The sequence below is a fragment of the Marmota flaviventris genome, chromosome 7 (genome assembly GCF_047511675.1).
Source record: "Marmota flaviventris isolate mMarFla1 chromosome 7, mMarFla1.hap1, whole genome shotgun sequence".
Classification (NCBI taxonomy): Eukaryota; Metazoa; Chordata; class Mammalia; order Rodentia; family Sciuridae; genus Marmota; species Marmota flaviventris.
The window spans coordinates 7182850-7196478 of record NC_092504.1 but is presented as its reverse complement, the minus strand read 5'-3'; the positions used below and the strand labels follow the sequence as shown (position 1 = coordinate 7196478).

Below are 13629 nucleotides of genomic sequence, written 5' to 3'. Positions count from 1 at the left end.
CACATAAAATTCACCAGCAGGACACGGAACAGGAAAGGCGCCAAGTAGGTGGGGGCAGGAAGGGCAGGCTCTCCCTGTGGTCAGTTCAGTACTGAGTGGACTCTCCTCTCCAGCTCCCTGGGAAGGGTCACCAGCTCAAACTGTCAGGGGCCAGATAGTTAATTTAAAAATATGAGAGAATAGGAAATGGAGGTGGGCTTCATGAACTTGAGAGAACAGGTTCTGTGTAAATATATTTTAATTCATACTCTATAAATAACTGTAGCTAGAAGGCTCTGGGGGCCCTTCACTTTTTCAGAGTGGAATGGTGCTGGCACCTAGGTGGAGTCAGGCTCCAGTCTGGGCACATCACACACCCAAGAGCCTGGGACTGACTTGGATGCACAAGGAGAGCGCTGGCCATCCTCTGGGTTTAGAAGAAGCAGTGTACTAGAATGTGACTTGAAGGAAGCTTACACATATCACCTCTGCCAATCTCACTCAGGGACCCAAAGGGTACCAATCACCTGGGGAAGTGTCACCAAGTGTCACCACAAAGGCGTGACACTGACTTGGTGACCATTCTGAGGGTGTCGGGAGCATCGCATCCTGCCACAGTGATTGCACTGGCCTCTCACAGGAGGAGACAGGTGTTGGGGGCGGGGGACCGGTCTGTTCTGGTATTTGCTAGAGCAGCTCACAGGACTCAGGGCAACATCTTACACTTAGTTACCCTCTGCTACAAGGGATCTCTTTAAAGACAGGAGAGATCAGCCAGATGAGGAGACACACAGGGAGGGGGCGGGAAGGGCTGAGAGCTCAGGAGCTAGGGTCCCCTAGGAGCTGGGATTGGCCACCCTCAAAGCACTGGGATGCGTTCTTGTTCACCAACAGGAAACTCCTGAACTCAGTTCCTTGGGGGTTTATTGGAGCTTCCTCACATAGGCAGGACTGACTGAATCATTGGCCATGGGTAGCCAACTCAGCTTTCAGTCCCTATTCTCCTCAGGTGGGGGTTGAGGCTGTGAGTTCCAACCCCCTAATCATGTGGTTGGTTTCCTTGGCAACCAGCCCCACCCACCCAGTGGTTATCTAGGAACTTTTCAAACACCACTTCATTGACACACACTCCAAAAGGGGTTCATTATGAATCACAAAGGACACCTTGCCTTCTACCTTTATCACTCAGAGCTGCTCTGAGCTGTGTCAGAAACCAGAGGACAAAAAGCCAAATACTTTCACAAAAGATCCTTGTATTGCTCCAGTCTCTCAGGAAATTACAAAGGAGCATAGCTCTGAGCCGGGAACTGTGGACAAAACCAAATATGTACTTCACAGGGTCCCAAATAATAGGACATTGATGGGAAGTCACTTCCATGACGACAGCACATAAGACTGGCTTTTTTTTTTTTCTTGTCTTCTTGGTTGACAGGAGTTGATAGGGGAAGCCACTATGTCAGGGAGGCTCACCTGTCCTTATTTTGACCTTGTCTACATGCAGTTGGCATCAGACCCCACGGGTTGAGGGCTCACTTCAGAGGCCATAAGGAACTGAGGGCAGACTCCAATGGGTGTCCAGCGAGGAAATGAGCCCTCCAGCCCAACTGGCCTAAAGAAAGTCTATCCTGTCAGCAAGTGCCACACCCAGAGGCAGACCCCTCCCACTGGAGCTCTGAGATGAGAATCCAAAACTAGCAGTCACCCTGATGGCAGCCTTTCAGGAGACCTGAAGCAGAGAAGCCCATCAAGCTGAGCTGGAGTCCCCAACCGACCAGAAAAAAAAACAAGATCATAACTGCAGGTTTTTTAAGCTCTACATTTTGGGTAACATTTTTAGGTAGCAATGACTGATACAGTATGCACAGTTTCTAAGAATGAGACAAAAGATACTGTAACATCTGAAAGATGCTAATCAAGCGTGTGTTCCTTCCTTCTGAAAGACACAATACAGAAAGTAAGGGGACATGGGGCTGGGGCTGGGGCTGGGCTCAGTGGTAACACACTTGCCTGGCATGTGTGACACACTGGGTTCAGTTCTCAGCACCAAATATAAATAAGTAAAATAAAGGTCTATCAACAACTTTAAAAATTTTTTTTTAATTGAAAGAAAAAAAAGTAAGGGGAAAGAATTGATAATAGTGACACAAGGGCTGACTCCCTGACACATGTGGAAGGCAGTGCAATAGCACCAGGGTTTTGCAAAAAGGAAAAGCTTTATTGCAAAGTCCACCAGCCTGGAGGGTTGGGGAAGGATGGGGATTTATAGGAAGGGAAAGAGGAGAAGTTGCTTGCTGATTGGATGGTGAGAAGGGGAACCCTAGGGTTCCTTAACTGGTCATTATGCCCCTTCAAGGACAACATATTCCCTTTGGCAAGGTGGGAGGAAATGGTTTTCATGTTCTGAGAGGGGCATTTTGAGCTTGTGACATCAAAAGGTCTTTGGCTGCATGAGCTGGCTTCTACACGTGTTCATTCTCAAAAAGACAATTTCAAACTGTCCTTGAGTGGTTTCTGGAGGCATTTTTTGAAAGACAGCTAAGCACTCTGTTGTTTAAGGGATTTATGACCACGGGTATCCAGACACGGTGATTTCCACCAAGGGAGAATTGGTGAATTGTGTAAGGGAGAAAGAACAAACCCAATCACACAGACTTCACAAGGCAGTAGAAATTTTCATCATTGTATGAAGGAGAAGGAAATCTCATAGAGGCCCAAGGTGAGTCCAAGGTGATGCTAGAGCAAAGGAAGGGCAACAGGTGGCCACGGGGAGGCTGTGGCTCCTGGAGGACCATGCAAAAGCACACCGTGTCCTGCTGGCACAGCTGGGCCACGCTGGGATCACAGGTCTGTAAGAGCTGGCACTGCTGCCCGCTGAGAAGAAAGATCCTCTGTGCTTGACAACGTGGGCCATTGTCCCGGCTTCCCTCTCTCCAAGGGTGGGGACAAGCAGATGCTGTGAGCATGAGAAGAAGGAGGCACAAGTAGTACAGAAGGACTTTAGGGCTTCACAGTGGGCCTGATGATGACTTAGAGGAGACAGCGGAACAAAGACAGTGTCAATGTTTCAAAGATGTCACTAGGGATGAGCTTCCTATACCAGGAAATGAAGGAACAAAACTTGACCTGGCCAAAGGGATCTCATTACATGGAAAGATTTGTCCTGCTCTAGACGGTATGCTGTGCAGAAGCTGGCTGGAGCAATCAAAGCCTTTGGCAAGAACTGGAAGGAATTCTAAGGTTATGCAATGATACAGCTTTTGAAGTTTTGTAGAATGAGATTAGATAATGAGGCTGGAGTTCCTGCTGTAAAGGACATGCTGGAATGCAATATTCTAAGAAAATATTGAGCTACGCACTGGCTAACAATGATACCGCCACTGCATTTGGAGAAAGTCAAATCTACATAGAATGTCCATCCAGAGCACCCAAGGGCCCCAGAGGAAGGAAGGTGGAAGGAAGATTGGAATGATCTGCATTTGAAGTAGGAAGTCTACATTGGCAGTAGGTCTTGAGCTTCTTGGATGTTGCTTGGTCTCAAGTTGAAAGGCACTTTGTGTTGGTATCCCCTGCTGTATGGAATAATAAGAGCATGCTATGCACCAACCGCACCCCCCCCCAAAATAAAGGAACAACTTTGTGGTCAAATTAGGTAATAGCTCCAAGACGTAGATTGGCTTCCCTGAAATTGAGTAACGTGCACTTTGACCTGGTAGAAATACAAGGTCAACTGTCCTTGATGCGGCTGGTTGCCTACCTGTGATGTTAATTAGGGATTGGGGGAAAGAATTGGGCCCTAGATAATACATGTGATCACTAATAAGCGATGGACATGTGAGGAAAGTGCAATAATCCACCTTTCCCTGTGTGTGCCCTGGGAACAAGATAAACAGAGTGACTTGCTCAGCTGTCAGGACTGCGTTCAAATGGAAACCAGGCACCAGAGTGCACACACCCCGTGTGCCCATCCCACGTCACCTGCTTGTCCACTCCTTGCCAGGGGTCATCTGCTCTCAGGATAACTCCTGCCCTTGGCCATACTCTTCCTTCTTCTTTGGGTTCTTTCTTCTTCTCTTTTACTAAAAATTAGAGCCCAGCTCCTCTTCTCTGGAGGGTCCTCAGGCTCACTAAATACAGGGTCGGAATCCAACCTGGTCTTGTCCTAGATGCTGCCCAGGTCGCGTCCTCAGCCTTGTTTGAATGGAGTTGCCCCACCTGGAGCACTCGCAGCCACTGACTGGCCCACCACGGTCCACAGCCCAGTCCTCCCACCCCAGCTCAGGAGAGCTCTCCAAGGCCATCATTTCAATCACTGAGATGTCCATGGTTGAGACTATCAACTAGAAGCCCAGCGCTACCCCTGCCCAGCGCTGCCCCTGCTCTTCCCTGCACAGGGTTCATCCTGGGAAGCCCCCCTGATACACGTGCTGCACCATCTCTGCCTCAGCACCTGTTTCTCGGGAGCCCAACCTGAGACAGTTTCTGAAGAGACAGGGCAGGAGCTGAACAGGAGAGAAAGCTCTAGAGGGTGGGGAACCGGCCCCACCAGGCTGCTGGGAGGGTGAGACGGGTTAACACGTGTGAAAGCCAGCAGTGACCAGGGAGCGCTAAGTCTTACAGAAGCGTTTGGCTGTTCTGATTATCACTCCAATTAGAATGTCATATGTCATTATTATTCATGATCTTAAGAGTTAAAAAAAAAAATTCTATCTGGACTAGTCCTTGAAAGAGTATCACACCTTCAGGGCAACGTGTGCAATTTCTCACTGGTTTTCATTCCTGTGCATCTGCCCAGGCTGTAGCTGAGGGCATCTCACTATACAGGTGAGACATGAGAGAAATGGCCAGGCTGGACTGGAGACGGTATCTCTCGTTTGCTGGATAGACTCCCCTCCTTGTGGGTCACCCCCATCTCACCAAGTCATCGGTCTGCAAATATGCAGGTGTCCTTCAATCCCAAACCAGCGTCACCACCCAGAGGCCCTCCCCGACCTCTCCCTCCACCTAATGATCTGACCATCTTCTCCCTTTCTTCTTCGAGCGTGTGTGTGTTCACCTTGGCGTGCGTTGCCTAGCTCAGGCTTCCATGGGACTCTGACTCATTCTCTTCCCCGGGACAGGGTAGGTGGTCAGCATATTATTTCCCCAGTTCTGCCCTGAAATGCCGCCACAAACTGGGTAACTTTAAACACCTTCCAGAGACCAGAAGTCTGAAAGGAAAGAATCAGCCCAGCCATGCTCCCTCCAAAAGCTCTAGGGATGGATCTTCCCTTGCCTCCTCTAGCTTTGGGTGGCTCCCAGGGTCCCCTGGCTTGTGGAAGCATTGCCCCGGTCTCTGCCTCCTTCTTCACATGGATCCTCACATGACCTTCTTCCTCAGGTTTCCTCCTCCTTTCTTCTCCGAGAACACATGCCAGGAATTTAGACCCACTTTGTACCAGGATGGTCTCATCTCAATATTATTTGCTTAACTATGTCTTCAAAGACTCTTTTTCCAAGTAAGGTCACAGGCACAGGCTCCAGGTGGACACATACTGTGGTGCCCACCACTCAACCCACCACAGTAGATATATTTTGATTCTAAGACCCAGAACTGGCTTCTGTTGGGTCCATCTGGCAGGTGATGCAGGTCTGCAGAGGTCAGTTCCAGAAGGAACGCAGGGAAGGGAGGAAACAGGAAGAGGGGTGAAGGAGGACTAGGTGGATCTTATTGACTGACCATGAAGAAGTAAAGTACAAAAGAAGTCAGAGGTGGCTGAAAAGCATGGACCCTCAGTGCTGTGCGGGAAGTCAGGATGAGAAGCTGGACCTCGCTGGCCATGTGCTCTGTTTTAACAGAATGTGGAGGGAGTGCAGGATGATTCATTGGCTGAGCCAGGGACTCTGGGCCTCAGTTTCCCCACAAGCCTGTGGCAATTCCAGCTATCCTGGAGTGTGCAGAGTTCTCTATGCAAGGGCTTTACACACTTAAGTAAGTACATGGTTCACTATTGCACATGAACCTAGCCTGGCAGGTCAGTTATCTGCTTATCTATGTAACTATTAATTATCTTACAAAGTGTCCCAACAGCATGTTGGGTGGGTTAGCCAGTGTTCTGGGAAAGAAAAGGATGTCCAAGATATGCCACCTGGCAAGAGGACCAACACAAGGGGAGAGGAACACACAGGCACATACAGGGCAATATGATAAAATGAGATTGTTTCATTTACTGCCTGCCCTCACCCTGTATAACATCGGCCTCATGCAGCAGGCTTCCTCTGTCTTCCATAATTATAATTACTGTATCCCATTGCTAAGCAACCTGCCTGGGACAGAATGGGACCAGTTGCTATTGGTTGAGTCAATGAGCAAATGGATTCTTGAATAAATGGATGAATGGAAGGCAGTAGCTTGCAAAAGTACTACAGACACTCACAGAAGCAGCAGCAGGAGGGGAGAAGTCATAGGGAAGACACCTTTGAACTTGACCCTGAAGAATGAAAAGTGTTTTGACAGATCCAGAGGAGGCATAAAGAATAATCTGATGGATGATATAGGAGCATCAAAAAAAAATACACATAAATAAAATATGGCTCAGAAGTTACAGCATGGGGGCCTGGCAGGAAGGGCAGCCAGAAATGAGAACGTGGTAATGGAAATAGAATTCAAGGTCATAGAGAAGCAATTTTGGCTATTATGGTAAAAAAAGAAAAAATGGATTTTATGCTGCAGGAATGGAGAACCAGGCAGAACTTTCAAGCAGGGAGGTGACATTGTTGGAATCCTGCTACTTAGAAAGTTGTTCTTGCAGCAGTTTGTTGGGTGAACTGGAGCCTAGGAGTCCAGGAAAGCAGGTGGGGGGGGGGGGGTGAGCTCGAGGCCAGGAGGGAGCCGCTGAAAGCAGAAGAAAGACTGAGGCTGGCTTATGAGGTGAGGAGGACCGGATGCTGTCAAGAGGCATTTACAGATCCAAGTGTTAGGGTCTGCAAGATGGCAATGAGGGAGGAGGAGGAAAGAGGAGGCCCCAGCTTAAGGCCCAGGCTGCTGACTTGGAAATGAAACAGTGAGCAGTGGAGCTTCGCCCCAGGGAGACAGTCAGGCCTGCAGGATATCAGTAAGAAAGACCCAGACAGCAGTTGGATGTCCACGTCCGAAGATAGACATGAAGTCAAGGTGCACATATGGACAGATGAATCAATTTGCCCAGATGGAAAAAGAACAGTAAAAAAAAAAAAAAATACGGAAATGATAGAACAATGAAATCATTTTGAACAATTAAAAAACAAAAACAATGAAAAGCAATAATGAGATCACAAAATAATACCATTATTTTCTAAAAGGTCAATCTGCAGAGAGACAACTCACTGTATTTTTTACTTACCATGTTACATTCCATGGGCCACACATGAAAGCGAGTTGGAGAGGGGCCCTCAAGTTATCATGAGATCTGTCCCACAGTCCCCGAGTGCATTCTGCATGTCCCTGGAGGCTCCCTGTAACCAGGCACACTTCCAGGCACTCAGGAGGCTCCCTTGGCTGGCAGTCAGATGCAAAGGCAAACTGCGAGCTAAAACAAAAGTGAAATTAAAACCCAGCCACGGACTGCAGAGGAGCCAGTCTGCAAGCCAGGAAGTTTCTCTGGGGAAGGACCCCTGAGCCGAGGTCAGAGACCTGAGATAGTCAAAAAAAGGAAGACAATCAGTGTCCCAGAAAGGGGACACTGGACCTGAGAGAGCCCTGTGGGACGAAGCCAGGGACAGTCCAGGGCCCAAGAGGCAAGGCTAGCCCAAATGAAGGAGAGCAGGAGAGACGAGGTAAGACCACCTTATGGGCCGATGTTCAAGGAAATTCTGTTTATGGAGGAAAAAGTCACCAGTAAGTGTTTGATAAAGCTGATGAAATGTGTGCAAAGAGAAAGAAAGTTTGTTGAACTGGCCTAATTAAATGAACTAGGGATGCATAACAATGAGGGTTTATGATAGTGAATGTATTTAATGAATTTTAACAAATTACTTCAATTTGAAATGATTTAATTTCTTCATGGAAAGTGCCTTAGCAAAGTGCCTAAATTACATGGGAGTTTCATAAAGATTACTCGGATCAGAGCTGCTCTTGCTTTGAGTCTGCCTTCCTGTGAGATGATGTTTACTAGAGTTTTGTCCAATTCAACAAATATAAGGAACCATCTAGAATGTGCTGGCCACTGGCTCACAGTTGACATCCTCGCAGTATCTCAGCAGCCTCTGGTGAACCATGTGGCAGAAACAATGCACTTGGTGTTTGGGGAATGAGTCTGTTGGAGGATCTTGGAGCTTGGAACAATTCCAAGGTGGCTCTGCTGATGTGGGAGAGGCCACAGGTCCCTGCCCCATAATACTACCCCTGTATGATGATGCTCTTACACTTTTATAAAAGTGTTTTTAAGTAATTAAATTACTTTAAACATGAACTTTTTTAACCCCAGTGGAAATGCAAAGAGGGATTCAGAATTGTGTGTGAGGCGTTAATTACTTACATCTGACTGGTGGGTTTTTTTTTTTCTATGAATGAATGCACTTAATTAATTTTTCCCTTAGCTTCTTGCTATCTCCTGGCTGTAATCTATTTTCTTTCATCCCAGGGGCAATAAAAGGACAACAAAAGAAAAATCCAGTGACTTGAAATTCCAGAACTCCACTCTGCCAAAAAACAGGTCAGAATCTTTACTCGTTTATTGAAAGAGAAATGAAAATTTTTATTCTGTGGCAAATAAACTGGCCATCATATGCATCCATTCACACGGAAAATGTCCATGTGACCGAGGTACAGCTCTGGTAATGAGCTCAGAGGCTACCCAAAGACCAAAAGAAGGGGTTTGACTGGTCTGCACAGCCAGCAGGGCTGGAGCCCGAGAGAGAGCCACTGAGGGGGACATCTGTCCCTCTGCAGTGAGTGATTAGATGACGGAGCATGCATCCGACCACAAGTTCACCTCGGGGTCTCACAAGCCAGCAGGCAACAGAGAGCTGCCTGCCTGTATCATCAAGTTTCTTTGTCCCTCAACTGAGAAAAATGTGTACTGAGCATTTATGCTATCAGGATTTTCACAGACTATTGAAAAAGCAGAGACAAAAGACCCAGTCCTGCTCACAAGAGCCCACAGATAGTCCAGCTTCAAGTGTCAATAAATTACTGAGAAGAGACCAAACCCAGTCAAGTCCAGCTCTGCACTGACCTGCAGACTCCCTGGCAACATCCTGAGGCTCAGAACATATGAGGGCCCTGCTCGCAGCCAGCACTCCCTCACCACGCCCTCCTGGGGTGGTCAGTCTTCCCAGCGTGGTCCAGGGGTCTGCATGAGTATGACCATCCTCCCATCCCAGCTCAGTTCAACTCAAGCCTGTCCAGCAAAGTCTCTGCAGGGCCTACTGTGTGCACAGGCTGCAAGCAGTTTTGAGATCATAAGTCCTGCTAGAATAAATATTTTCCCTAAGCAGAGTAAATGAATGCCCGTAAGACAAAATACTGGCATTGTTTTTCAAAACCACTTTAAGCAAAGGAAAATTTGTGGCTGTTCTCAGACTTCTTTAATGTTTACATTGAAAACATTTGAATAATGCATTTTAAGTTCATTTTTCTTATTTTCTGACAAAAGCAAGAGATGGGGAATGGAAGGGTTAGAAGCCTTCCTTCGAATGGAGAGGGTTGAAGCAATTACATACATCAAAGTAATATTTACAGTTACATTTGAGGGGGAAAAAATAAGACAGAGAGGAGAGCAATGCTTTTTTTCCAAAGCAAATTATTTCAGAATGTGTCATAGCATGCTCAAGATATATTAAAAAGAGCAACAGATGATGTTTCTGCAACCTGTTCCAAACCATTTATAAACCCAAATTTAAAAAAAACAAACCCCATATACATACAAATTTCTGTACCACTGCATATTTTATAATGGAAGTATTATATGAATATAAATTAGCATTTGAAATATATAAATCAAATAAAAATGCCCAGAAGCTGCATGTGAGGTCTACTATCCATTCCCCATAGAGGCAACAGTGACCAGCACTGGATAATGCAGGAGAAGGGGAGCTAGAGGTGGGCAGCTTACAGTACAGAACCAGCCCATGGAACCCAACTGAAATCTCAGCTGACTTGCTTACTGTGTGGCCTGGGACAGGCCTCATGTACTTTTAAAATGGCATTTGAAATAGGAGTGTCTCTTGTTCTTCATCAAATACCTGAACCTAGCAGTGCCTGTGTCTGGGGAATAAATCAATGGCCACTGTGGCATACCTGAAAGGTAGCAGGTTCTCGATGCATAATGAAGGCTAACGGTCTCTGAGTGCCCACCCTGTGCTAGACATTATCTAAGAGCTTAGGGCAGCTCTTGCAGGATCCTAGCAGTCACACTTCACTAGTCTCCCTTCCACAGGAAACAAAACACAGAGGATAACGAGTTGCAAAGCAGTAAGTGGTGGATATCATGATCATTACTAATATGGAATCTGTCTCTGGTCATCTCACACCATTGCCCTCATGCTGTTAGGTGTGGGTGCTGACTCTCCAGACCCAGGCAGAGGGCTCAAACATGCCCATGTAGCCTCCCGGTAACTTACAGAGTAAGACACTAAGCTGAGTGTCAGGTCCACTCAGAAGATACAGCCCAAGAGACATTCCAAGAACAGTACAGATTATTCCCATATCCAGAACCATGACCCATCTCTGATAGCAAGAGGAGTTTGTCCCAACAGCTCATGGTGTTTGCCTGACTGAATCCCAATACCCTCTTTTACTTTGTGCTATGTCCCCATTATATAGTGACAGAAACATTCCAATTGGTGTTGCCAATTTGAGTCCACGCTCAGCAAGTGAATACCTAATAGGCACCAGATGTCAAAAGGAACTTCGGCAATGAACCCTCACAATTACACTCCATAGGTATTTTTATTCCCATTCAGTGCTAGGGAAAAGTAGCCTGAAAGAGGTTGCATGTTATGGCCGTGGTCACAGAGCTACTGAGCTGACTTCAAATCCAGTGCCACTTCTGCATTTTAATGATCAAAACCTTCTTATCCATCAGTGCACAGTCGGCCCCCACGGCGGTGGGCTCTGCACCCCTGGATTCAACCAACCACAGATCAAAAACGTTGAAAAACTTAGGTCTGTACTGAGCATGTGCAAACATTTGACTTGTCATTATTTTTAAACAATATGGTATAACAACTGTTCACATAGCATTTGCATTGCATTTGTTATTCTAAGTAAATCAAAGATGATTTAAAGTAGACAGGGGATGTGTGTAAGTTATGCACAAATCCGACACCATTTTATACAGGAGATGTGAGCACCTATGAATTTTGGTATGGTGGAGCTGGAACCAACATCCTGCACACACCAAAGGACATCTGTTTATGCATGGGTTTAGTTTCCCATTCCTAAGGGTCAGTAGTCTGCCCCTGCTGAGACTCCCCATTTGAAGGAGAGCCATGTGCTTCCCCTTCCTGAGAAGCACATCTGTCAACAGCTGCATAAAGGTGCTGCCTCTCAGCAGTGGTTCTCAGAGTGTGGAGCGGGGACCAGCACCATCAGCATCACCTGGGAACTTAGAAATACAGATTCTCAGACTCCCGTCTACTGCCAGCGACGTCAGGCAGCCGTGTGTAAATCGGCTGCCCTGCAATACGGAAGCCTGTTCAGAAACCTTGGCAGGAAGCAGCACTCCCAAGAGCACAGCTGGAAGAGAGGCCTCTGGGCCTGACTCCTGCTCTGTCCCTTCCCACTGAATGAAAGCAGGACAGAGAGAAGATCTTGGGGGGGGGGGGGCGGGGGAGAGAACCGTGAGTGTCCGAGTGCCTCTCCCCTTAGAGGAACCTCCTGGAGACCACTGGGGTGAGCCTTGGGAAAAGCAAAGGTGAACAAGACACCCCCCGCCATCAGGATGCTCATCTGTGGGGTGGAGGGGTGTGGAGATGCAAAGGGACAAGAGACCAAGATACACTGTAAGGCAGGGCACCGTGTGCACGGCAGAACACGAGCCCCGTGGAGCCAAGGGACACAGCGGGATCAGAAGGTGAAGAAGGTTGACCGAGTCCTTTCTCCAGAGCCAGGGTTCCAACCACTTCCTCCATTTGCCACATGCCTGTGCCCTGCTGCCCCCTCTGGACAGCTCAGTACTAACTGTGTGCTGTTCCCTCAGACCTTCCCAATGCATTGCCTCATTCGTGATCAATTCCCCCCTCTGCCACGAGCTCACATAGTTCATTCCAGGGCAAGAATGTGCAGGTGGCTGTAATTTCTCAGGGTCCCCCCCGGGCCAGTCCTCTCACTGAGCAGACTGGCGCTCTCTTCCATTCTGTGCACTTGGAGGCCCCTCCTGGACGCCTCCAGTCAGCACACCCAGGATCCTGAGGGCACAGCTGCCACTGCTCTTCCCATCCTCCTCCTGTGCGCGACTGCTCTGGGCCTCTCTAGCACAGAGAGATCCACAACAACAACTTCTAGCTCTTCCCCCACCACTGGTGGAAGGCGGGGTGTCCTCCTGAAAGATCTGGCCCACAAGAGCTCCCCTAGGGTCCAATGTGCCTTTACAGAGGATGCCCCATCCAAAGGAGCGGCCACCAACTTTCTTCAGACTCTGCACATGGGGATCCTGTGTCGTAAATGCTCAATAAACATTTTCGGGAGGTGGGGGAAGGAGAATAAAATCAGGACCCACGCGGGCTTTAAGGTGCCCACTGCCTATACTATACCCAGAGCCTCCTACTGTGCCTGCTGTATACCAGACACCTCAACAGGTAACAAAAGGCACTTTAACAGGAGAGGGTTGGAGGGACAAAGAGACTAGACAGACACCAAGTAGGGGCAGAAGACTCAGGTTTTGACGGCCCCCTACAGGAACCTGCCCGTCAAGCTAGGCGTGGCGAATCATCCTGCTACTCTTATTTGTCTGCAGCAGAACCCATCAAAATGATGAATTTTGCTTTCATTTTTAAGTATCTGTCAGGGACATTGATAGCTTATCTGGCAAATATTATAGCTCATAAAAACTTGCTATCCTCAACTTAAAATGCAACTCAGAAAAGAAAAAAACGAAAATATATGCATATGAGATCAATAATAAATTAAATCATATGTGACTTTCTAGCTTTACTAAGTATATTACTAAATCAAGAAATTCTACAGGAGCTCAGAAGAGGGAGGAGTCCAGATAGCTCTGGCAGGGCAGGTTCCCAGGAGATGGGAACAGGCTGGGCCTCCGCCAGCCAAGAGGACCCAGGGTGTGAGCCACCACAGCCATGAGGGACACCAAATACTTTCAGTGTTCTCTCCACGGCCCCTACGGGTGTTTGCATGCCCTAAATATTTTTTATAAATATAAAATAGAGAAAAGAATTCTTGACTTGAACACTATACAATGTACACATATATCAAAACATCCATAGTGTGTACAATTTTTATGTGTCTATTTAAAAATTTCTTGAAACTAATCAGGGATGCCCTTAAGAAGGAATGGACCCATTTATCCACTTATTAAATATGAGACTTGGCTCTACTCCACCTGGGGATGAGTTTCATCTGCTCCAAAGTAACGTGGGGTCGGAGATGCTGTCCAGTCTCCAACATGGAACAAACATGTAGAAGCTGCTCCAGGGGAATTGCAGAGTAATTGTGCATTCATGAGGAGTCCT

At 47.4% G+C, this 13629-nt stretch overlaps 1 protein-coding gene across 1 annotated transcript in view; it reads left to right on the top strand.

Annotated features, from left to right (window-relative positions):
- Clnk (cytokine dependent hematopoietic cell linker) overlaps positions 1–13629 on the top strand; it is a 169013-nt gene that overhangs the window by 75754 nt on the left and 79630 nt on the right. The window contains exon 4 of the mRNA XM_034635913.2: positions 8577–8648. Coding sequence (XP_034491804.2) covers positions 8577–8648 — 72 coding nt within the window. The remainder of the gene's footprint in view (positions 1–8576; positions 8649–13629) is intronic.